The sequence below is a fragment of the Schistocerca piceifrons genome, chromosome 2, assembly GCF_021461385.2.
Source record: "Schistocerca piceifrons isolate TAMUIC-IGC-003096 chromosome 2, iqSchPice1.1, whole genome shotgun sequence".
NCBI lineage: Eukaryota > Metazoa > Arthropoda > Insecta > Orthoptera > Acrididae > Schistocerca > Schistocerca piceifrons.
Window position 1 is genome coordinate 796,411,695 of NC_060139.1, and position 26,422 is coordinate 796,438,116.

Here is a 26,422-nt window from a genome sequence, read left to right on the forward strand (position 1 = left end):
AAGTAGGAAAGGTTTAGGGAGCTGATCAATCAGTGCAGCCATTACGTTTAGAGCTACTGCACCATCTAGAGGAAATTATACATTGCAGACAGTTATTTCCTGCATCGTAATTGTCCTGACAGCCACAGCTCCAAGAGGGGTTTGAAGGGCCACAAGTTCACTACATGCTGAGTTCAGGACATAGACACAAACTCCACCTGACACTCTATTATACTCGTTACTGTTTCTGTAACATCCCTTATAGCCACAGAGGGCAGGGGTCCGCATTTCCATGAACCAGGTTTCCTGGAAGGCAATGCAGAAAGTGGGAGTAATCCTTAACAGTAGCTGTAGCTCACCCAGGTGGTGGAAGAAACCGCCACAATTCCACTGGAAGATTACGTGATCATGCAACTGACAAGGCATGAAAAACTCAATGAGGCAATCTATGCCTCAGGGTCACCTGCTGCCACCAGATGTGTACCTGTGCGATCGACATCCATTGTGTCTGAGGGCCCAGCGAGATCTAGGTCCTCAACGGGCACCAGAATCTCCACCTCATTCTCAGACACAGAGCTTGTAGGTAGTGGTGGTGTGGGTACCATTGCAGTGCCTTGGTTGTTGGGGGTCTTTTTCTTTTTAGGTTTCTCTCACTGCTCCTTAGGTTTGTCCGGATGGGAGGGCTTCATTGACTCAGTCGCAGGGACTGAGGAGGACCGTGAAGCCCTATGACCAGCTACCTGTGGTTGCTTCAGCCACTGGCAGGTGTCATCTTTGCCACTGTTGGGAACCTGGCAACGGAGTGACCCAAGGGATCCCTCCCTGGCGAGAGGAGCCCAAGAAGACTTACGCTTCTCCAGCTGAGAAGTGGGGACTGACGTCCCTGATGGTTGGGGGGGCGGGGGGGGGGGGGGGTGTTGCTCCTGAAGTAGGGGGCAGGTGGAGTCTGACAGCTCTGAGAGACAAGTTTACATGGCGGAACAGAAGATGGTAGAACCGTTGTCATAGCAGCAGCGTAAGTTGACATCATATGCACATGATGTAGTCTCTCATATTTTCTATTAGCCTCAGTGTAGGTCAGTCGTTCCAGGGTCTTGTACTCCATTTTTTTCTTTCTTCCTGGAGAATCCCGCAGTCTGGCGAGGAAGGCGAATGGTGCTCTCTGCAGTTGACACAGGTGGGAGGCGGGGCACAGGGAGTATTGGGATGTGAAGGACGTTCACAATCCTGAGATGTGATGCTGGAAGCACAGCAGGAAGACACATGGCCGAACTTCCAGCACTTAAAGCACCGTATCAGGGGATGGATATATGGCTTTACGTCACAGCAGTAGACCATCACCTTGACCTTCTCGGGTAATGTGTCACCCTCAAAGGCCAAGATGAATCTCGGGTAATGTGTCACCCTCGAAGGCCAAGATGAAGGCACCAGTGGCAACCTGATTATTCCTTGGACCCTGCTGGATGCGCTGGGCGAAGTGGACACCTCGCCGCTCTAAATTGGCACGCAGCTCATCGTCAGATGCAAAAGAAGGTGAAATATGGTACCCTGGGCCATATTTAAGGTCTTATGGGGTGTGATGGAAACAGAAACATCCCCCAGCTTGTCACAGGTGAGTAGTTCCCGTGACTGGGCAGAGGATGCTGTTTTGATCAAGACCAACTCTGACCGCATTTTGAACAAGCCCTCCACCTCGCCAAACTTGTCCTTTAAATACTGCACAAAAAAACTGAGGTTTCATTGGCAAGAAAGATTCCCCATCAATTCTTGTACCAGGTACCAGGATGAATAAGCTTCACTGCCATCCTTAACCTGATGTTCCTCTGATGGTGTGGATGGGGGAGGGGGAGAGGGGGGGGAGGGGGGTTACGACTTGGGGTCATATTTCTTAGCACTGAAGTTAGACCTTGATCGCTTAGAGACTGCTGGTGTTTGACCAACAGCAAGAGATTACGTACAACGCTACATGGCATGTAATACTCCCTGATGCCACCCACTCCATTCAGGGGCCCTCCCTATGGGTGCCACTCAGCTGCAGCAAAAGCCACCTGGCAGTATGGCCATTGCCGGGAGTCTCGATCCCCCAGGGTGACGGGCGTCTACTTCTTAGCATACGAGGGGAGTTAACGGCACAGGCATCAGCAGAGCGATTCCTGTGTGTACCCCAACAGGGTACATGGCAGCTCCACCACAGCAGACTGGCTAACATGCAGGGTATCAGGCGCAAATGAGCTAATTAGTCCATTATCGTCGACAGCGCAGAAAGCGATACTGCACAGAGGATGGAAGAAAACTCACCCAGGAGGGTGACCTCGTCCAACAGCTGGAGAATGAGTGGAAGTGGAGATCCATGTCAACAAAGGATGCGAGAGGTCTCAGCACATGATGGACACCATGCACCATGTAAGGCGCCCTTCCCCAGTTGGCTTGCTCTTTCGGAAAATTTTGAAAAATGGAGGTCAAACCCAACAGGGGACCATCACATAAAGGCTGAAACATGAGAGACTCCTTTTAGTCGCCTCTTTCGACAGGCAGGAATACCTCGGGCCTATTCTACCCCCCCACCCCCCACCCCCAGACCTGCAGGGGGAAGCAACAATGATTACCAAAGTAGTAAGGACAACTAAAACAAGCAGAAAGATGCATATGTTCAGTAAACAAGACCAAAAAAATCAGCAGTCATATCTCAATGAGAAACCTGAGATTTTCAGCACAGAGCAGGAGCATGTAGAGGAACTCTGGCTCAAATTAAAAGAATAGCTGACCATGCACTCGATAGGTATGTGCCCAGTAGAACAATTGATAATGGTATACAGTTCTTGGACAAAGGCACAGATCACACCAGTCTACGAGAAGGGTAATAGAAGTGAGCCACAAACCTATAGTCCAATATCCTTGACATCGATTTGTTCTAAAACCTTAGAACAAATTCTGAGCTCAAACATAATGAGGTGTCTTGAACAGAATGACCTCATTGCCAACCAGCATGGATTTCAAAGACATTGATCATATGAAACCAATCTCGCACTTTTCTCACGACATAATGAAAGCTTTAGATCAAAGCAACCAGGTAGATGCAGTCTCTCTTGATTTCTGAAAAGCATTTGGCACAGAACAGCACCTACAATTATTGTCAAAATTACGATCATATGGAGTATCAAGTGAAATTTGTGACTGGATTAAGGACGTTTTGGTATGAAGGACACAGCTAGGATCGAGAGTCATCATCAGATGTAGAAGTAACTTCGGGTATGCCACAGGGAAGTGTGCTGGACCGTTGCTGTACATGTTGTATATTAATGACAGCACATACAATATTAGTAGTACAATCAGGGTTTTTGCAGATGGTGCTGTTATCTGTAATGGAGTAATGTGTGAGATAAGCTGCATAATATTCAGTCAGATCTTGATAGGATTTCAGTGTGGTGCAGAGATTGCCAACTTGCTCTAAATGTTCAGAAATGTAAAATTTTGTGCTTCACAAAGCAAAAAAAATTAGTTCCTATGACTACAATATCAATGAGACACTGTTGGAGTCGACCAACTCATACAAATACCTGGGTGTAACACTTTGTAGGGATAGTAAATGGAATGACCACATAGGTCCAGTCATGGGTAAAGGAGGTGGTAGACTTCAATTTATTTGTAGAATACTGGGGAAGTGCAATTAGTCTACAAAAGAGATTGCGTACAAATCACTCATGTGACCCATCCCAGAATACTGTTCAAGTGTGTGGGACCCATACCAGATAGAATTGCCAGGAGATATTGAACGTATACAGAGAAGGGCAGCACAAATGGTCACAGGTTTGTTTAATACGTGGGGGAGTGTCACAGAAATACTGAAGGAACTGAACTGGAAGCCTCTTGAGACACATAATGTAAGCTATCCCGAGAAAGTCTATTAACATATTAACAAAGTTTCAAGAACCTGCTTTAAATGATTATTCTAGGGATATATTACAACCCCCTACATATTGCTCAAGCAGGAACCGTGAGGACAAGATTGGAATAATTACTACACACACCAAGGCATTCAGACAGTCACTCTTCCCATGCTCCACATGTAAATGGAACAGGAAGAAACACTAACAACTGGTACAATGGGACATACCATCTGCCAAGCACCTCACGGTGGTTTGCCAAGTATGGACATAGATGTAGATATACTACATATCCAAATATGGTATTTTGAATATATGAATGCATGCCTAAGATGTATATAAATTTTTATTCTTTACATGTAGGAACTGGAGAAATTCCAAATCAAACTTATTCTTTTAAAATAATGTATCTTAGAAACAATTAAGAGACATGTAATATAGATTCTTTGGTCTGTCAGTTAATGCTTACACTGTATGACATTTATGTCAGATGCGATCACAGCCTAAGATCTGACAGCAGTAACATACGCAGTAGCCTGTGAACCATGAGGTAGGACAGATTTCATATCCTATCATAGGCATGGCATGGTTGTAATTGAGTTCTAGGTATCCACATGGTTGTTTGGTTTCTAGATACACATCAGGTTAAACATACTAAAGAATTTATAACTGACACGTATCTCATTGATACAGAGATAAATAATGTAAGTAGACTTACATATCTGATTTATGTACTCAGTTTTCACATTGTAGAAATTGATTTACATATAGTTGTTTGTCCCTTTGCATCTGATGCCACTGACAATGGATACACCCAAATACCAATATGGCTACTAAACGTTTAAAGTGCAGCTTTTCATGTTTAGATGATGTCATGTAACAAACAGAAAACAGTAATGTTACATCAGCTACTTGGTTTACATAGTGACTTTGGGTGGCGCCATTACATACCCTTCCTCTCCAGTAGTAAACACGGGGGAGAAAAATGTAGGTGGTGTGTGGAGGAGCAGCCACTGAAAGCAGTGGTGGATCAATGCCCATGGGCACTACTGCAGAAGGGCAGGACAGGACGAGGTTTGATGGAATTTGCTGAATCGCCCTAGGACTGGAGAGGTCTGTTGGGGATGGAGAAACAGGTGACTGCTGACCAAGACGGTGGAGGCAAAGTTTTTTTCTGTGGCACCACCAAAATCCATGGGTGGAGTCCATGGGGTACAATACGAAACCATAATATGGAGATTACCCCACAGATCCAAGTTGGGAGGCATCTGAGGTCTTGGGTCACACTGGGTCATTGGCTTCAGAAGGGAGACGTCTTGGCAATGACATGCTGACGTTGGTGCAGCATGTTGAAGAGGATGCAGCAACTAGCAGTTGTGAAGCCGCAAAGCTGCTCCACTGGGCTGTAACCTTCAATCAGGGTAACACTGTAAGTTGCTAAAAACCACAGAGGGCATTAGATGTGTTATACGTCATTTCCTTATGGGTGATGACCATGATATAATTCTTTCTTGATGCACGAGCACTGGATGGATGTTTGAACCCCAAATATGCCAAAAGTGGCTGCCTGAAAAAACACTTGTGTAGGTTGCATTTGAGTCCTTTCTCTGCCACAAAAGCTCAAAATTGTGAGTGGTCCTCTGGAGTCACACCTGTAACTAAGACATAGCCAAGACATGCAGCACAATTTGGAATTCATCTTCATTAGTGAGTCAATCTAGTTCTATTTTACGAGCATCCTTTAAGAGTCCAGACCACTAGACAAGCTTACAAAAAGCGTGTGGCAGCTGACACTTTCAGAGTGATATGAGGTTCCAGATCATTTGCTTTCCCTAACCCAAGTGAGAAGACCTAAGCGTATCTATCATAGTGATTCTTTGAAGCAATGTAAGACCCTTTTAGATCACATAGTGTCCACTGTTTAATCAACCATAAATACAAAATCATGGAGAGTGTCTATCCCAAAAATATTATCTCCTATGGGGTCAGCTACCATAAGAAAATTTATTACACAAGTGATCAAGTTGTAAATGAGCTTATGAGTTTTCCTGATGACATCCATAAGACCAAAGATTTGTCCCTGGTGTCTACAAAGGCAGTGACCTTAAACTTAAGTAAGTAGATTGCTTTAGCAAAGATGCGGAATCATCGGTGTCGAAGAATAGCTTCATGGGGTGCTTGCCAATAGGGCATCTCAGAAAATTTGTTGGTTTGTGTCCTGAGAAATCTGTACTTCCATAGATTTATCAGCCACTTGGTACACATCCATCGGTTGGGGCATATCTGCAACGGAACTGCTACAAGTAACCTCTTCCAGGTGTCCCTCTCTGTCACACCTGTGGCATGTTGCACTCCGATGGGAATACACAGTACATGAGTGGCAGAGGAAACAATGTTTACAGGCAGGCACAGGTATCACCACTTATATGGCCCGTTGCTCAGGTGTGGTTGTTTATGAGATTGAGCCATGGAACAGGTGAGGGGCATGATCTCCTGCATACTGCCATGATGTCTTCTTCCATCATAAACACACTCTGGGCTGTATGGGCAGTTTCAGAACTATTTGCATGACTTATAATGCTTTTCTCAATGCATGGTTCCTTACTACCTAATCATAGGTAAGGTACACTATAACGTTCCAGATTACAGAGTCCACATATTTCTGCATTCACATATCATTAAAACTACAGTTTCTACTTAATCCCTGTTGGTCAGCAGCCCAGTCTGGATAAGATTGATTGGGGCTCTTATTCTGATGCCACTGGTGCCAAAATTCTAAACTGGCTGTGACAACATGTTTCTTCAATGAAAATTTGTGATGAAACTGATCGGAAGTTTGTAGTCTCTGCCTCAAGAGCACCAAACTGATCACCTTGAAGCTGAAAGTTCAAATGAGTGCTACATGATGATTGCTAAATAAAGTACACACAACACCATATTTTAGATGACATGAACACACATATTTTTATTCGCAGGTCAGTTATCAATTATGATGAAAAGTTTTTACACTTTTAACAGTAATTAGGCTGTTTCAGGCCAGCATGAACAACCATAGTGGCCAAGTTTACAACTGTGGCATAAAATGGGTGGTTCACATTAATCTAAAAATGACACAGTTCACATTAAGCACAGTTCTTTAATAATTCATTGGAAGCAGTCACACTGCACTAGATCATTTAAATCATTCCATTATTAACATCAACATGTTCAACAATTGCTCACTTCAATGACAAAGACCTTTCTCAGTACTTGTTAATTACAACACAATTGGGTCACAATGTTAATTCATTAGAGGTACTGTGATCATGTGAAAGTTTTTACACATTAAAGTTCTTGAACTTTGAAGTTGCTGGTGCACATATTTTCACTCATAAGATGCGTATAATTGTGGTTTGAGTCAACAATGCGTTCGACATGGATTTTAGGTACTCATTTGCTTTCACACTGTGGACTGCCAATTTTGGGTGACATCCGACAACTCGTAGACCATTGTAAGAACAAACTGTTGTTTTGAAAATTACATAATGCTTTGAAAAATATGTTAGAGCACTTGCCCACAAAAGGCAAAGGTCCCTAGTTCGAGTCTCGGTCGAGCACACAGTTTTAATGTGCAAGGAAGTTTCATATCAGTGCACACTCCGCTGCAGAGTGAAAATCTCATTCTGGTTAATACACAAGTGTTTGCATGGATATTGTCCTTATGCTGCTGAAGTGTACACAATTTGTTCATGTCCACAAATTCCTTAAGGTATCCTCACAAGTAGTAATCAGAGGCTGTAAGGACAGGGGAACATGGCTGCCAATTAACATGAGAATTTATTGAAATTCTCCGCTCACTGAACAGTTGCCTCTGAGGTTTCACTGTGGTTCTGGGAGTATGGGAGGTTGCCCCATCCCGCTGAAACCACATTTTGGGATGATCTTCTACTGCAGGATATAAAAAATTATCAGTCATATCTTGGGCTCTCACTAGTAATTGACAAATTGTCACCGTTATCAGTTTCAAAGAAATAAGGCCCAATATCTTCCTGCGAGGTCACCCCACACCAAACTGTGCACTTGATAGGGTGCACCTGGGGCTCATGATTTATTCTTAAATTTGTCATACACAGAACCAACAGTTCTGTTTATTGACGTAATCATTCAGATGGAAATGAGTCTCATCTGACAAGATAACTTGGAGGATAAATTCATTGTTTTCTCTGGCTAATTCTTGGATGTGAATTACAAAATTTTGGCACACTTCATGGCCTATGGGTCTCAGTTCCTGCACTAACTGTATTTTGTGTAGATACATGTTTAAATTATGTTTTAAAATTCTCCTTAAGGATGTTCGGGTTCCCTGATTCCCTAGAACATCTTCATGTTGATGTTTCCCATTCTTCTTCGACACTGGTCCTAACTCCTACAATGTTCTCTTTGCTGCGAGATGAACATGGTCTACCAGTAAGCAGAAGGTTTATCACAGAAAGTGTGCCATTAGTTTCCAAATCATTATTGCTGAGGTCCATGTCTGACTAGGAAATGGTTATGATAAGCTCTTTGCATCAGAGTAATAGACCTGTTATTTTGAAAATAAAATTCCACTATTTTCAGTCATTCTTGGTGTAATTCACCATGCAGTCTCCAAAGCATGTTATGATATGCACCTGTAACAAAAGAAACAGCCATAGCAAACAGGATATATATGTGTTAAATCCTCCTCTGCCTTCTGGTCCATTCTTTATTTACATTCGTGTGCAGATAATATGTAAAAAATTTAGACTACAGACTTAAAAAACTGTACAGCAAAGAATATTGTAACATTAAAATGATATTTTTAAGAATAAACAGCTCTATTTACTTGACAGGAATAGTAACAAGTTTTGTCCAGTGCAAGTTATCAGCTAAACTTTCATGAATTGTTCCAATGAGTAAAAGCATCTCTATATCACTAACTCAGTTAAAAACATGTGTAGTAACTTATTGCCTTTTAATTTATTATAAGTCTTCAATCCCATATATTGTAGAATCTGACAATTTAGCTCAAGTCAGTGGGTAGGAAGCATAACAGTTTCTTTGTTTATTGTGTTCTGTACAAGGACAAAATAATTTTCCTTAAACAACAATGTAAGGAAAAGACAGGTTACTACTTATTGTAAAGATAATACTTTAAACTGCAGACAGGCACAACTAAAAGAAACTTACGCTTTAGCCACAGCCTTCATCAAAGAAAGAAAGAGAAACACACACACACACACACATACATTCATTCACACAAGCGAGCAAACCTCACGCACGCGACCTTCATCTCCGGCAGCTCAGGCTACAATACTGCCAGAGTTGACAGTTACATGTGTGTGTGTGTGTGTGTGTTTTTCCTTACATTGTTGAGATTACACCCTGGAGTTTCCACGGTTTGATTGTTCCTTAAATGATTACTTTCTGGAGGACAAAGAATTTAGTAATTTGATTAATGGACTGCTGGCCATTAAAACTGCATCACTGTGAAGACTGAATGCAACAAACATCAAATTGACATGAAATGTACTACATGCTTGGCTATGTAAATGATTAGTGTTCCAGTTCAATTGCACAAAGTACGCGGGAGTAAACCACCCTCATTCTGTATTTTAGGAAAGGTCATATGGCATGTTTTGTCATTCTGAAATTGCACTTTGATTTTGGCTGTTTGTGTGAACATCATATTATGTCTTGTGTAAGTGGGGAAATATCTAAAACACATGTCAGAATTTGGTCTACTGCAATTTTGCTTTGTCATTCTGAGACATTGCTGCTCACATTGATGTGATGCCATGATTGTTACACAAATATGGAATTGATGGATTCAGGAGAGCCACAACATCAGGTGAGCTGTTATCAGTGGCATGGAGAATCTCATGTGCACCACATGGTGAGCAGCTGAGTACCCATGAAGAGAGAGATATCATGTGCTCAAACATGCAGCATTGTACAGATGAATCATATGCCTTAGGTGAGGAAATGCACTCATTTGCCGTGAGACAAGTGTCTGCATGACATCTGAGTTACCACAAGCTGTGAGTTCTGGGGCCAATGTTGTGGCTGACCTCGACTCAGCAGCAGAGAGAGGTGTGTGTGAACAGTGGTGCGTGTGACCCCGCTGGACACAGGAGTGGCAAGAACGTAGTCTTTTCAGATGAATCCCAGTTCTTCATACAGCATCACAATGGACATATCCATGTGTAGAGAGTCTGAAGAGAATGAATGTTGCCAGATTGCATTTTGTCATTGTCAGATGGGCCCAGAACCCAATGTTATGGTATTGGGTACACCAGTCACCTCTGGTTCTCATATCTGGTAAATTGGACATCAGCCATTACGTTACTGATATTGTAAGTCAGGTGGCTTCGCCATACTTTTGAGGTTTCTGTGACATTATCTTTCTACAAGATACTGCAAGACCATATGTTGCCTGTACTGTTCCCACCCTGATACAGGGAATTGCCTTGATCCAGCACATTCAGATCTCACACCCAATGAGAATCCGGTATCATCAGCATCTCTGCCAACCTCAAGTGCCACTCATAGCTATGCAAAAGATGGAATTTTAACAATTCTTCCAAAGACTTAGGGAGATTAGTGCAGAAAACTGCAGTGAGGATCATTACATCGAAGTAGCACAATGCTATTAAGGATTATTAATATTCAGACATGTATATGTGAATCAGCATTCAAGACCATATTGTTGCTATCAAGAACATTGTTCTCATTGTATATAACTCTAAACCATAGAAGAACTATAGCATTCAAAGTTATGTACAACTCAATTATTACTTGAACATAATGTAAACAAACTTATCATTGTGTTACCTTTTTTAAGATGTCTATTTCTGTTTACTAGCTATCTCACTATGGATACAACAGAAAACATCTGGTTATGAGTTTCTGAGAGATTAGCATGCCACCCCTTGCCAGCCACTACAACTGGTGAACTCTGGTGTACAGTTGATGCAGAATGGAAAGACTTACCTGTAATCTGTAACCCAAGCTCAGCCAAATCAGAGCTATTGTGGCAGCCAGAGGTGGAAACTGTTGGCTAAATTTCACACCCTGTAAAACCCTAATCACTTACAAATTTAATTGTGTATTATTCTTTTTATACTGTGTATGCACAATAAGTAAAATTTTGTTATTTTCTGTCTTTCCTGATGTTGTTGTTTTAATGGACAACAACATGTACAGGGATGACTGTCCCATGAACCATGCACTTGCCATTGTGGGTGGCCTGCATGACTTAAGGATGCAGATAGCTGTATCATAGGCACAACCACATTCAAGATATATCTGCGGAGAGACAAGACTAATTCATAGCATCAAAATAAAGGCAGCAGGTTTTTCAGGAATTGCACCAGGAACAATCTGATTGATGTGTCCTTGTAACATTAACAAATAAGTCTTACAAGTTGGTCCTGCAAACAGCTGAAAGCAAGGGGACCTGCAGATCTGTTATACAGTTTAATTGATGATGGCATCATTCTGGACATAAAACTGTTCCCCATATGGATCTCTAGGCGACAGCTACTCAGGAGAATCTTGTTGTTAGGAAAAATATATCTGGGTGTTCTACAGATTGCAGCATGAATTGTTTGATATTGTAATTGGGTTATCATAGCCAAGATAGATACTAAATCAATGGCCATAACAGTAGTCATAGTTTCTATGCCTATAATGAGTTAGAATACTTATATGAAGAGAGAAAAAAATTATTCAAAACATTCAATATTATTCGTTTTACAAATTGCTTAGTGTTGTGACCTCATTCATTCTTACGTAGTTGAAACTTCAGACAGATGTCTCAATCCACAGCAATCTTCGGCCTTTCTTAACATGATGTGAAGCAGCAGGCTGATAATCTTCCTCGCTTGATCCAACCATCTGTTTGCTGCTCTCCCACGTGGTCTTCTGCCCTCAATTTTTCCCTGCACGATGATCTTCTCTAAATTATCCCCTTTACTTCTCAAGATGTGCCCAAGGAACTGAAGGTACTTTTGGCTGACATGAGAAGATAACCTTGTGATTTTAAGCTGTTCTGTTTTTGAAACATTTGTTCTTTTTTGTGGCCACAGTACACGTAGCATCCTCCACCAACACCATATCTTGAAGGCATCAATGCGGCTCTTATCACTACCTTTCACAGTCCAGGTCTCACATCAGAATAAGAATACAGGAAACACCAATGCTTCTACCAAGTGCATCTTCGTTGTCTTGGATATTGCCCGATTCTGCCATATCTTAGTGAGTTTGACCATTGCGGCTCGGCCAAGAATGATTTGTAGTCTTATCTCTTTATCACACGTTCCTTTGCAATCCAAAACATTAAGGAAGACAAAAATTTAACTGTGGCAGATGTCAGGAACTTCATAAGAGGAAAAGGAAGAGAAGAAAAAATAGGACAACTGGAGGAAAAGAATGAAAGAACCAACCTGGTGGAGTAAAAATTAATTTGAGAATCGTGAAAAATGGTTCTATATATGGAAGAAACCTGAAGGTTCTCAAAGGTTTCATATGGATTGTAAGATGGTCAGACAAAGATTTTAAAACTAGATTTCGAACTGTAATACATTAAAGGGGCTGACGTGGATTCTGACCGTGCAGATTAAAAGTGATGAAATCACAGAAAGGAATGAAATGAAGGAGATGGGTCAGATTTGAGAGATGAAATAGTGAAGCCAGCATAGATCTAATAGGCAAAGGGAAAGATCCAGCAGAAATCCTTGAAATACATATGAGACATTGAATTTAATTAATGAAAGGAGAAAATATAAAAATGTAGCAAATGAAGCAGGCAAAAGTAAACTAAATTCCCTCAAAATGATGGAGATCTTTAAGAGAACATTTCATGGCCAAATGTTCTACCTGATATTGAAGATTTATGATAGTGGCAAATACCGGTAGGCTTCAAGAATAATGTAATAGTTCCAATTTCAAAGAACATATGCTGACAAATGTAAATATTACTGAACCATTAGTTTAATACGTCATGGTAGCAAAATACTGATATAAATCATCTGTAGAAGAAAGGGAAAACTGGTGGAAACCAATCAATTTGGGTTCCGGAGAGGCATGTGAGGCAACCATGACCCTACAAGTTGTCTTAGATAACAGACTGAACAAAGGCAAATCTATTTTTATAGTATTTGTAAATTTAGAGAAAACTTTTGACGGTTTCGACAGGAATACACTATTTGCAATTTTAAGGTAGTAGGGATAAAATACAATATGCAACAGATTTTATAATTCATCTACACTACGCTATAAGAGTCAAAGAGATTGAAAAGGAAGCAGAAATAGAGAAGGGAGTGAGACAATGTTGTAGCCCATATCCCATGTTACAATTTAGAGAGGGACCTAATGTTCAGGAAAAAGCAACGAGAGTTTTCAGGCTTGCCAATGACACCATAATTCTGTGAGATGGCAAAGGTCTTGATCAGTTGAAAGGAACTGATAGTGTGTTGAAAAGAGATTATAAGATGTGCATCAACAAAAATAAAACAAGGATAATGGAGTATAATGTATTTAAATCTTGTGATACTGTGAGAATTAGATTAGAAATGAGGCACTAAAAATAGTAATATACAAGTTTTGCTATTTGGGCAGCAAAATAACTGATGGAGTTGAAACAGTGAGACTATAAATGCAGACTGGCAATAACAAGAGGAGTGCTCCTGTAAAAGAAAAGAAATGCTTGTTAACATTTGTGGACTGCATTATGTGAGTGTTACATATGTATATATGAAAGTATTCGTATGGAGTGTAGCCATGTATGGAAGTGAAACATGGACGATAAATAGTTTGGACAAGAAGAGAATAGAAGCTTTCGAAATGTGGTGCTACAGAAGAATGCTGAAGATTAGATGGGTAGATCACATAACTAATGAGGAAGTATTGAATAGGATTGGGGAGAAGAGAAGTTTGTGGCACAACTTGACCAGAAGAAGGGATCGGTTGGTAGGACATGTTCTGAGGCATCAAGGGATCACCAATTTAGTATTGGAGGGCAGTTAGAGTAATAATTTATCCCATTTACAGTGATAATTAGATTTTGTTTTCTGTTCCATATGTAGGATTTAAGCCACTGAAGAGCATTATTCCTAGTGTCATATCTGTCAAGTTTGTACATATGCACAGCATGGTTTATGGAATCAACTGTCTTTGTGCCTTCTCCTGAAGCCTATTTGTTTTTTATGTTTCTTTTATCAACAAAATTGTCCATGGTGTTTTCCTTACCAAAAACTAAACATTGTTTAGAATAAAGACATATTTGGTAATACAATTTTGGATTTGGGCAACAGGAACTATTTCCAATATTTTTGACATGAATGGAAAAATTGACATGTGTCTTCTTGATACCTCCTTCAAAAATGGTTTAATTTCTGTATACTTCAGTACCTCTGAGAGGCAGGCCACCTCAAAAAATTGGTTACTTATTTGAGCTGGTGGGTGTGCAAGTTAAGTTACCTACTGTTGTTGGACTAGTCACTTTCGTGGTTATTCCATCTTAACACTCAGAAATTTTGTTTTTAATGCTAACTTGCATTATCTACATCCACATCCTTTGCTGAAACATTTGTAGACTTTTTAAGGTGCTCAGAATCCTCATCAAGTGCAAAGGGATTTACTTTGTTACTACAGTCAGTTACACAGATACAAGAATTTTTAACATTTCTAACAAACTGAATGATGCACTCTGATACTTGAGCCATATTTATAACAGTCTTAACAAGTGCTGATTTCTACAGCAAACTTCATGTGCTTAATATGTGCAAAATGAATAAAATAACATTGTTACTGACTGAAGCAGCCCCCCCCCCCCCCCCCGCCCATGGAACAATTAATGTTGTTTCTTGTTGATAAGTATAATGAATCTGCATGTAATGTACTGATCTACTTATCTGTGGCTTGCTGACAATTCAGTCCAGACAAGTAGGCAAGTACGCAGAAGCTTAACCTATACGTAAATACAGCAAGTACAAACTTATGCAAATGAGGGCCTATCATACTGGAGTTATGTTATGTGACCATATGCCTTCACTTGTAAAACACATATTGACATTAAGAACATTTAAAGTTGTGATTATACATTTTTTGCTTGATCTCCACTCCTGCTCCATCTCTGAATTTCTGTATTGTCATACTAAGTAAACCTGACTTACCAAATACTGTTAATTACATAATTACCAGTATGTCACTTTATATTACTATTTATGTTAATTGTGCTGCTCAAGTAGTCCCATTTAATAGCTACTATAATTGTAAATTCATTGTGTTATTCCTGACTTGTCCTATATCACATATACAAACAGTTTAGCGTATCACTTTATATTATTATGTATTCTGATTGTGTAGACTATGTAGTCTGACTTAATAACTACTATAATCAACAGTTAATTATGTTATCCCTGGCTTTTTCTTTATCATATGTACAAACAAAGCACTAAAAGTTATTTACTGGGCCAAATAAAAATAAACCACAGAGAATACATACCATCACCAGACATGACGTAAATTCCCTTTGTTTCACAAAAATGCCAGACATTGTAATTGAGAAAAGACAAACTGAATGCCCTCCAAGGGGGCTACCTCCCTGAAGGTTCCTTCAGTGGGACAAGAATTTAGTAAAAAGAATAGGTATTCTATACATGTGTCTACTGGTATGTTTAAAAAAAGTGAAATCAAGTGTATCAATGGTAAATCAAGAAAAATATATGATGATGTATAAAAGCAACTACGATCATGCACATGAAAAGATCTCAAAGTTTAACAGCAAAATTTCTTGCTAATATTTTTACACTTGAATGACCGTCATTACTAAGAAAAGATGAGTTTCAATCAAGCTTTGTTGATGAAAATCTCTGTTGGCAGTGGAAGAGAAATAGTTATGGAATTCCAACATGACATCAGTGGAAGGATTAGTGTTGACCTCATCAGTTTTTTTTATTTTCTGTTTTAGTTGTGTTACACTCAAATTTATTGGTGACTAATTTTGAACACAATGTTCATTTTCAACACATTACCTGAGTCTTTGTCATGTGAATTGTCGTAAAGCAACTTAATTCGAACAGGTCATATTTATACCTTTCATTTATTTACAATTATGAGCTACTCTGCACTCAACTAACTGACAACAGATGCACCAGACTGCAAACTGTGTCTCATGTTCACACTTTCAAATTTCTTTTTCAAATAAGAGAAGCTCTTGTAGTCTTGTAATGTATGACTCATGAATGATTTTAATTGGAAAATGGCCTCTGAGGAGATTGACTGCTGATGGGAGGGAAAACACATTGAGAGTCATGTGTTTCTGCTCTTTGCAAAAGAACATTGACAAAAAAGCAAACCTAGGGCAGAAGATCTACTTCTTTCTTAAAAAGACACAGCACTACTTGGAACAGGGAAATGGGCAATACAAATTACACGAAGCTGCATACACACAAAAATGTTGTGATTGTGAACAGTTTTAATTGCTATTGTTTTATTTATTTATCTTTTATTGCATATAGTCACCAACTGGTGACTTTTCCAAACATAGCATTTTTATACAATTTTTGCACAAACAGTAGGAATTTGCAATTCACGTGTACAAGGTGCCACTTACGGGTGATGCACTTGGCAATATATGGTACAGTAATTCATAATGCAACATACAGTTGTTACATAGTATAGGTATTTGAATTTACAGCACGCTGTAACAAAAATAATATATATTACAATCACCTCAGAATAGTACATCATATAGATAGAAGAGTTAGGTCTACATTTAAGAATAGCTACATTTTAATATCAGTATTCATTCGGTGAGTACAAACATTTGAGATTTAAGAATGATTTCAATTCCCTTTTGAATACTTCACCTCTGTGGCATCTTATAGCACTTGGCAGTTTGTTAAACCATATCTGGCCATTGATCCAAGGACTATGATCTGTTGTCTTCAGTTTAGTTCAGTTTCTTAAGAAACAATCTTTTTGTCTTGTGTTAAGGGTATGCACATCAGAGCACTTAGTTTCATTATTTTTATGGTCCACAATGAATGTTATTAATTTGTACAGATACAGAGAATATACTGTTAGATATTTATGTTGTACAAAGGTTTCCCTACATGAATCTCTGTATCCTAGTCAATGCATGGTCCTGATTGCTCTTTTCTGCAGTGTTAGGATTCTGTTCATGTGTCTATCAGCACCACATCCCCATACCCCTATTCCATAATTAATATATGCAAATATTGTCCCATAATAAGCAGTTTTTAGTGTTTGTTCAGAGACTAATTTTGATAGTTTGCTAATTAAGTGCAGTGAACTGCTGATTTTATTGCATACGAAATTGATATGGTCTACCCAACTAAGATTTTCGTCTAGGTATATCTCCAAAAATTTACATTTGTCAGTGTCTAATTTTTTGATGCCACTTATATTATCAATAGAGGTTTGGTATGAATTACCAAGTTTAAATGGTAATAGCTGGGATTTGCTAATGTTTGACTTTTAGACCTTGATCATGGAAGTAAGCAGTTATTTGACTTAAGCAATCAGTTGCTGCCAATTTCAAGTCATTAGTTTGTTTGCAAAAGAACAAAAGTGAGGTATCATCTGCATAACTTACTAATTGGGAGTACAGAGGTACCTCTAAATCATTAATATAGACCAGGAAAAGGAAAGAGCCCAATACGGAGCCCTGAGGTACACCTTGTTTTACTGTTTCATAGCTAGATTGGAAATGTTTGATCTGATCATTAATTTCATAACTCAGCTTTGTACACTGCTTACGATTGGTTAGATAAGTGATCAGTAGTTGAATGGATATGGCATTTATATTATAAGTTTTCAGTTTGCTTAATAGTAGCTCATGGTTCACTGAGTCAAATGCTTTAGTAAGGTCTAGGAATAGCCCTGCTATCTGCATTCCTTCATCCAGGGCATCATACACCTTGTGGAGAAATTTGGTAATTGCTGTAATGGTACTGTGATGCTTTCTGAAGCGATGCTGTGTTTCTGCTAGTAAATTATTCTTTGTGAAATAATCAGTAAGTTGTGTCAACAAAACAATTTCAAATATTGTACCGAAAATTGGTAATAGTGATATGGGCCTGAAGTTTGATAGCTCTTCCTTCAATCCTTTTTTATGCAGAGGTTTAACTGTACTTTTTTTCAACATATTTGGAAATATGTGCTCCCTGATACAACTGTAGATCATATGGGTAATTATTCCTTACTGCATTTTTTAATTATAAAACTGCTCAGTCCATCCCATCCAGACGAGGTCTTATTCTTTAAGTTATTTATTATTTTTCCTGTTTCCTCCACACTCACTTCCTTAAATGCAAAAGCAGTTTCCAGCCTAGGGTAAGGCTCTACCACCCGAGTAAGACCTGCGTTATTAACTGGATTCACAGCTGAAGATATAAAATATTCATTAAATATATTGCAGATTTTATCTGGATCATTAATATGGTTTCCTTCATGTTGGATTCGGTCAACTTGAGTATCTAACTTATGGGTAGCTTTGCAATATCTATTTATTTATTCCTGAAGTCTTCCCTATATTTCTTGACTGAGCTATTTCCTTATCTAGGATCTGTTTTCTTAAATTTGAGAGCTGTTCCTGAAATTGTTTTTTAGATTGATTGTACATCCTAAAATATTTGCAATTTAGTTGACTTGTGTAATACACTTAGTTCCTCAATATTTTGCCCGAGTTTAATCACGTAAGCTGGAAGAGTCAGTCTGGTGTTTTTTACATTTTGCTTGTGAGTTACTACTTTCTTAATTTCTTTCACTGGGCAGCAAAAATTAAGATATTGTAAAATAATATTATAAAATTTGGCCCATTTGTATTTGGACCCTTTTTGCTGAAGAACTAGTTGCCATTCCTCAGATGTTAGTTTACTTTTAAAAGGATTATTGTTTTTCTCTTTAAGCATTCTTTTATGTTCTACAAACTGAGTCATTTCTTGGAAGCTTGTGTGTTCATAGTCTACAAATTGACATTTGTGGTCTGAGAAGTGGACGTCCACATTCCAGCATCTAATACTATATTTTACTTCTTTACTTAGTATTATGTAGGCTATTCTACTAGAAGTAGACTGAGTTACTCTTGTATCTGAATTTACTGCATTCATAAGATTATAGGAGTTAAGGGTATCTATTAGCCTGCTGTTATGGTTATTGCAAGATGTTGCCTCTATATTCAAGTCACCAAGTATTGTTATCTCATTTTGGTCACAGTGTCCCACTATTCTACTAAAAATATCTATGAAACACACTACCTCTGATTTTGGTGGACGATAAATCCCAATAATTTTCTGTTTCACCGTGCCCTTTCCGCAACCTCTGATATGGAGTTCAATGCCTGTCACTTCAGTCAAGCCTTCACTATTATACAGATCTAGATGGTTTAATTTATTTACTTTGAGCTGCTCTCTAACAAATATTGCTACACCTCCACCTTTATGATGCTGTCTACAGTAGCTATTTCCTAGGAAATAGCCATCTAGTTTAATGTAAATAATTTCCTCAGATTTCAGTCCATGCTCGGTTAACACAACTACATGAGGTGAATGACCGTTTACAAAAGTCTGCAAAACATTGAGCTTATTTATAAGATATTGTATATTTAAGTGCATGAGCCTTAATGGTACTTTTAGTTTGTCACTTTGAATTTCCTCCTGTTCTGGAGCATTTAGTATGTTGAGGGAACTACACTCGTACATGGGTGGTAAAATGCAATAAAAATATATGTCACTCATTGTCAGCTCTGAAACAAGCATACGATAGAACCCTTTAAGCTCCAGATATAGAATCAATAACTATTACAGAAGAAAGGCATATGGTTTATAACTGCAGAGGCTGGGTTGGCAAACAAAGTTCCTCAATGAGAAAATACAGAGATTTTGAAACATGACAATGAATGTGACAGGATCTCAAGGTGTGGGCAGATGAGATTGGATAATACATTGGTTCACGTGAGAGACTGGTGTAGTGAGGTGCTCATACTTTTTATTTAGGAAATTAACTGTTGTGTTCCTGGGTATTATTAATTTGCATATTAGTAAGTATTTAGTTTCACTTCTGGACCAAGTGAAAAATACTGACAACTTTTTGCTTACAAATTAAAAGCCATAATTTTCAAAATTCCAGTAGAAATCTTAAAAGTATAAAACAGAAAAGATACACAGACATTTTTCGTTCAAAATGTTTTTGCACAGCACTGTACTTCTTATGCCATGCAATACTGCAAAATACTTTAGCACATGTAAGTAATGTCTCATTTTGCTTTTGATAAATATTCATATTACTGTGGTTGATCCTGTTTGTACAAGGCAAAACAATACTCTTTTTCGGCTACATGGTCCCATACTAATATTACTTTCCTGCACTCGGGCTACTGTGTCCTCCTCTTACCTATGACATTATTCTCAACGTTTCTATCAATAGATTTTACTGCCATCTGTGCAAATTACTTTGCTACTTCTATATTTAGTCCCTTGCAGGACTTTTTCTCAAACACAACTTTAAACTAATATTTCATACGACGTCCGGAGGCCGAAAACAATAAAGGAGAGAAGCATATCATCATCAAAAGCAATTGCATTAACATCTGAAAATATAAACTAACGTACAAGTGCACTAGTGGTAGTGCTGTAATGAGACCACAGTGTGCTATCATTATAACACGATTAACAGTATTCGAATGTATATTTTTAACGCCTCGTTCCTGTTAGTTTATTTGTTTCGTTTTTGTTTTAGCGGTAGGATTAAGCTGTCGAAGTGCTTACATAACTACTTTAACCCTCGGTACTGTTGATACGTTGGAACCGATAACGGTAAGTTCGTAAACATAAAAACAAGACCGCTTAAGGGATAAATATTGTATTCTTCGTCACTATTGCATCTAATTATAACGGAACCATAAAGCACTTAAGACTTACGCTGAGGTATGCATTACGTAACAGTAATAACACCCAACCAGGCAACCACAACGCAGAATGTACCAATGTGCATTAAGATATGCTACCGACGTCAACAAGCCGCTGCAGAAAATGTTACGAAACTGTGAACGTCATATAATAAGCATAAGCACTGAGCACTACTGTTCCCATCGTAAGACAGTACAAGCTCAATGCAGCCGTACAAGATTCCGGTTTTCCACAACGACATACCACGAAGATTTATTTGTCCCAAAAAAACAAGAATATTTAGTCAAACTGATGACTGAATTAAATATAACACTTATTAATTATAGAAGTACTCAGTTAAATAAATGTATCTTCACACAATGCATCATTAATTGATAATTCTTTATCAATCGAGACCCTATTTCGGGACATGTTGAATTTACCAATCACAGTCCATTGCGATGCGCTCGTTAGAAGTGGCAAGAGTTAATTTCAAGCGTGCATTAATAGTGACGAAACTATCGCGATATGAATACGAAAAATATCGCTACCCACATTTAACCGAGACTGAGTTGGAAGCAGTACTGAAGAAACGAGGTTCTGAGTACGGAAATTTACTCCGTCGCTACGAAATTCATAAAACATTTGAAAAGCGTTTAGTGGAAAGTGTGGAAGCATGCGGAATTACGACCAAAGTGGTGAACCGATTCGGATACAATGAAGAAAATCTTAAATGGGCAGATGTTGTGGTGCCTGTTGGTGGTGATGGTACTTTCATACTAGCTGCAAGTAAAATCCAAGGCAACTATAAGCCTGTTATTGGCTTCAATTCAGATCCAAGTCGTTCCGCCGGTTACCTATGCCTACCAAAAAAATATTCAGCCAACGTCAAAGGAGCTTTGCAGAAGATCATTAATGGAGATTTCAGGTGGATGTTTAGAAATAGAATACGAATAACATTGTTCGGGAAAAACATTTTCGATGCTCCACTTGAACTTAACGAAGAGCAATTGCGAGAACCTGGTGACACTCCTCTGCCGAAGAGAACAACTGTAACAGCTGATTCTAAGGTTTATAGGAGGACACTACCAACATTGGCTCTTAATGAAATATTTGTTGGTGAAAAACAAGCCACTCGTGTGTCATACTTGGAACTGAAGCTAGCTGGCGAATCAAGAACGAAACTGAAGTGTACCGGAATCTGTGTCGCGACAGGCACCGGGTCCACCGCTTGGCACGCAAGTATGAACCGTATTTCTGACCAGTCCATAAGTGAATTGCTATCATTATTGAAGCAGCCAGTTTCAGAGGAAACGCGAGCAGAATTATGTTCACGGTTTTCGGAACAGTTGAAGTTCGATCCCGAAGAACGAAAAATGTGTTATACAGTGCGTGAGTGTATAGACACGAAAACGTGGCCAGAAGGTAAACGAATAAACCCACGCGGCTTTGTTTCGTGGCTCGCAATACGCTCCCGTTGTTTCGACGGAGGCCTTGCACTTGACGGTAACGTCGTTTACAATTTCGATGATGGAGCAGTGGCAATTTTTCAGGTGCTCGATGAAGATGCCCTACAGACGGTAATGTTGCGGGAATGATGGTTTTCCTTGCACAGTCATTTTCGTATGCAACAGAACTGCAATTTCGTGAAGTAATGGGGAAATTTTAAGTTACTGTAAGTGTTCTCTTAATATGAAACCCCTGGCTGACAATGGTCTTAAGTTGTGCCTATATTGCATAGATGATTTATTTTTCCATGTATTAATAGTGCAGCTTAAGATTTTATATAGCCCCAGATGACTGACTGCATACCATATTGTAAATGACATATTTTGTGCACTTGTTGTATACCAGCAACTGTTTAGGCATTCTTACCATATTGCAATATAGCAGTGACATCATAGATGCTCCCTGTGAAACACGTACAATCAGAAAACTTACAACTTGATTAAGCTCAGCCTGTGAATTTCATTTTGAATGAAATTAATATTAGATTGCTGGTATAATCCATTATAGAGGCCATTCGAGCTAACTAGGTCTTCGTTGCTCTATCAGTGTGTTCATAATATTTCAGTTTTGCCTGCCTACAGTGTATATTTTTTTTTTTTTTTCAGAGACCACATTTTAAAGAGATTATGACGCTGTGGCCAAAATTTAATGTGTTGTTGCGAGGAGCAACATGGTTCCAGAATGTTTTGAATTTGTTTGCATCCATAAAGATAATTTTATTGACATAACACATTTGCTTCATGCAACTTGTGACAAATCTACAGTATTCAGAGCAGGCCATATGTGCCATTATAATCAACAAGAACATGAATAACAAGAAAGTAAATGAAAGAAATCTGGCTGTTGACATGCCATTTGATCCAAGGCAGTTTAGTGTCACCAAAACACTGTACTTAATGCATGATCCACCAGAAGATTGCACTAGCTAAGATAAAAGTTATACCCCTCTGTTATCTTTTTCTTTACCCCTCCCTTTATTCTGTAAAAACAACCTTTATAGAATTTATGAATTTCAAATAATTTCATTACCATCAAAATAGAGAATCTCAAAAAACAACCTCAAGTTCATTACCACAAATTCCAAAGAGGTGTACCATCATATACTAAAATAAATTATGATACCTATGTAAATACACAGCCTTAAAAATCTATCAGTGCAGCCTAAATGAACCAGACAAAGCTTCCCTTATTGATTTTATTGCAAAACTTTATTCTGCAATAATCACTGTTCGATATTTTTAAAATATTTCTAAAGCCTGGAAATTAATTATGTGTACTTAACTTAAAACACTTAGGTTTTTGTTATAGTGCTCTAATTATAATGCTCCACATTTCACTAAGAGCTAATGGTAATGTCAATACCAAAAAATACAGTTCTCTCATGCAAAGAATTGTAATCATGATCTTAAAAATGGCTGCAAATCAGCAACTGTGTAAATCTGAAGAGGTTGAAAATATCAGCCAGCAAGTTGCAAAACAAAGGTTTCTTCGCCCTTGACCTAAGTTTCGATATTTCTAAAGCTCCTTGTCACATCACATGATGGTACATTAGATTAGCTGAAGCCAAGGGCTCTTGTCATACATAAAATTGGCAAAAACAAGAATTATCCCAAGCTGTGGGTTTAGATTAGCCCCACTACTTCTGAAGAAGATATTTTCAGAAATACTGAAACCTAGGTCAGTGGGTAATAGACCTTTGTTTTGCAACTGGTTGGCTAATCTTCAATGTTAATCATGATTTACTGGACATATTTTGTAAAACTGCACTGATCTCACGTGCCAAAAAACTTAATATGATTTATTAATTTATATTTGATCTGGGAAGTGTGGTTTTTTGAACTGTGGTCATAAAAACTGTTGAACATATAAGCATTTACTACCAAATAGGCAAGTAAGTACCTGTTAAAAAGTTTGTATTTCTATTTATGTTAGTAAACCATTATTGACTTGCCTATGCCTCTGTATTAGGTGTAAGAGTGGATAGAATCTGTATTTTCATTATGTCTTCTTTTATACCAATTGACACTTTAAAAAACTGTTATAGATTGATAATATTTGTATACTGGAAGCAAGACAGACAGTGCTTGAATCTGAATGCTGTCATAACACGATTGGAATAAAAAACAGAAGGACAAAACACTGTCTTATTTCATAACACACAAGAAATCAGGTTAAAAATTGTATCCTGAATGCCATTCTGTTTTTCATGTTTTAAATATGGCATTATTTTCTCAACAGTTCATATTATTATATGCAAGGAATACAGTTAGTCATTATGAGGAGTATTTCCAGGGCTGCATTTTCAGTTCCTTTCCTAGGATTTAATTACCTTATTCATCATCAGAGATTACTGGATAGCAGATAGTAATATATTCTGAAGCTATATTTTTCGGACAGTCTGTCTAGGGGATGAAGAAGAAAACTTCACAAGCTAAGGTCTACACCTACATCCATACTATGCAAACCACCACGAAGTGCATGGCAGAGGGTATGTCCCATTGTACCAGTTATTAGGGTTTATTCCCATTCCATTCACATATGGAGCATGGGAAGAATGACTGACTGACTGAATGCCTCCGTGCATGCAGTAATTATTCTGATCTTGTCCTCATGATCCCCATGTGAGCGATACAAAGGGAGTTGTGGTATATTCCTAGAGTCATCTTTTAAAGCCTGTTTTTGAAACTTCGTTAGCAGACTTTCTCGAGATAGTTTACATCTACCTTAAAGAGAGTGCCAGTTCAGTTTCTTCAGCATCACTGTAACACACTGCCACAGTGACTATTTGAGATTGCACATCTCTGTATTTGTTCAATATCCCCTGTTAATTCTGTTTGGTATGGGTCCCACACACTTTGGAAATATTCTAGAATAGGTCACAAAAGTGATGTGTCTGCAGTTGCCTTTCTAGACTGATTGCAGTTCCCCAGTATTCTAACAATAAATCAAAGTCTAACGCCTTTACCCACATCTTCTGAGTGTGAGATCATTCCATTTCATATTCCTACAAAGTGTTACACCCAATATTTTATGATTTGACTGTTTCCAACTGTGACTCATTGGTATTACGGTCATAGGGCACTAAATTTTTTTCATTTTCTGAAGTGCACAGTTTCATATTTCTCAGTATTTAAAGTAAGTTGCCAATTTTGCATCACTTTTAAATCTTAGCTAGACCTGACTGAATATTTATGGGGATTACGGAAGTGTCCAATTCCAACCGTCTGTTTGACCCATGATGTCATGAATATGGCGGAAATGGCTATTGTAAGCGTCTCCAGTATGACGCCTATGATGTCACTACATACACATGGCAACAAATACGAAAATACATATAAATAAGACAATAACATCTCCCTCAAAAAATACAATCAAACTAACGGGACAAACACAGGAAATTGGGGGCTTTATGGAGGGGACAAGCTAAAAAAAAAAAGGGCACACCTGATCCCAAAAGACACAAAATGACGAAAAAAAAATTACAAAATCTACATGAATCGGACACTTCCCTTGACGTATATAGGTCAACCGCAGCTGATGATACCAAAACACCAACGCCTTCACCAAAAACTACGAAAATTGGAATCAGACACTGCCCCTGACCACGGCTGACGATACCAAACCACCAGTACCTATATATACAACTACAAAATTGGAATTGGTCATTTCCCTTGACCTGTATAGGTCAACCATAACTATTGATATGAAAAAGCCAACACCTACACTTACGGAAAAAAAACAAAACACCTCAAAAATTCAAAAGTCAAACATCCCTACGCAAATTAAAACATGTTCAAAACACACACACACACGGTGCCATCAAATACAAGACGACATCTACAAACACAACCAACTCATAAACTCTGCGACGTAATGACATCACACAACACAAACCTTACGTCATGGGTCAAAGCAGACTGGTGGAATCGGACGCTTCTGTTGATCCTAGTTATGCATTTTCTTTCAGACAGTACTTAATTACAGATAACTTGAACCGCAAGAGTCCTAACACACCCGAAGGTACTTCTACATCTGACAATGACAATGACTCTTCATGCTGTGTCCTCCCTACCAAAAAGTCCTCTGTCTAGTCACAAATTGTACTTGCTACTGCATATGATTGAACTCTTGACAAAC

At 38.6% G+C, this 26,422-nt stretch overlaps 2 protein-coding genes across 5 annotated transcripts; one reads left to right on the forward strand and one right to left on the reverse strand.

Moving 5' to 3' along the window:
* Positions 1–16,440: 16,440 nt before the first annotated feature.
* On the reverse strand, positions 16,441–20,009 carry LOC124777885. The gene is made up of 2 exons (XM_047253428.1): positions 16,736–20,009; positions 16,441–16,567 (listed from the first exon to the last, which is right to left on the reverse strand). The coding sequence occupies exon 1, from the start codon at positions 19,646–19,648 to the stop codon at positions 18,515–18,517; it is 1,134 nt and encodes a 377-aa protein (XP_047109384.1). The 5' UTR covers positions 19,649–20,009; the 3' UTR covers positions 16,441–16,567; positions 16,736–18,514.
* Positions 20,010–21,199: 1,190 nt separating this feature from the next.
* LOC124777884 (NAD kinase 2, mitochondrial) lies at positions 21,200–24,422 on the forward strand. 4 transcript variants are annotated; one of them, XM_047253427.1, is made up of 2 exons: positions 21,200–22,018; positions 22,891–24,422. In XM_047253427.1, the coding sequence occupies exons 1-2, from the start codon at positions 21,238–21,240 to the stop codon at positions 22,902–22,904; spliced, it is 795 nt and encodes a 264-aa protein (XP_047109383.1). In that variant the 5' UTR covers positions 21,200–21,237; the 3' UTR covers positions 22,905–24,422. The 4 variants fall into 4 exon arrangements, with proteins under 4 accessions (XP_047109383.1, XP_047109382.1, XP_047109380.1 ...); XM_047253426.1 differs by lacking the exon at positions 22,891–24,422 and adding an exon at positions 22,330–22,884 and having other exon boundaries at positions 21,201–22,201; XM_047253424.1 differs by having other exon boundaries at positions 21,202–22,201.
* Positions 24,423–26,422: the final 2,000 nt, after the last annotated feature.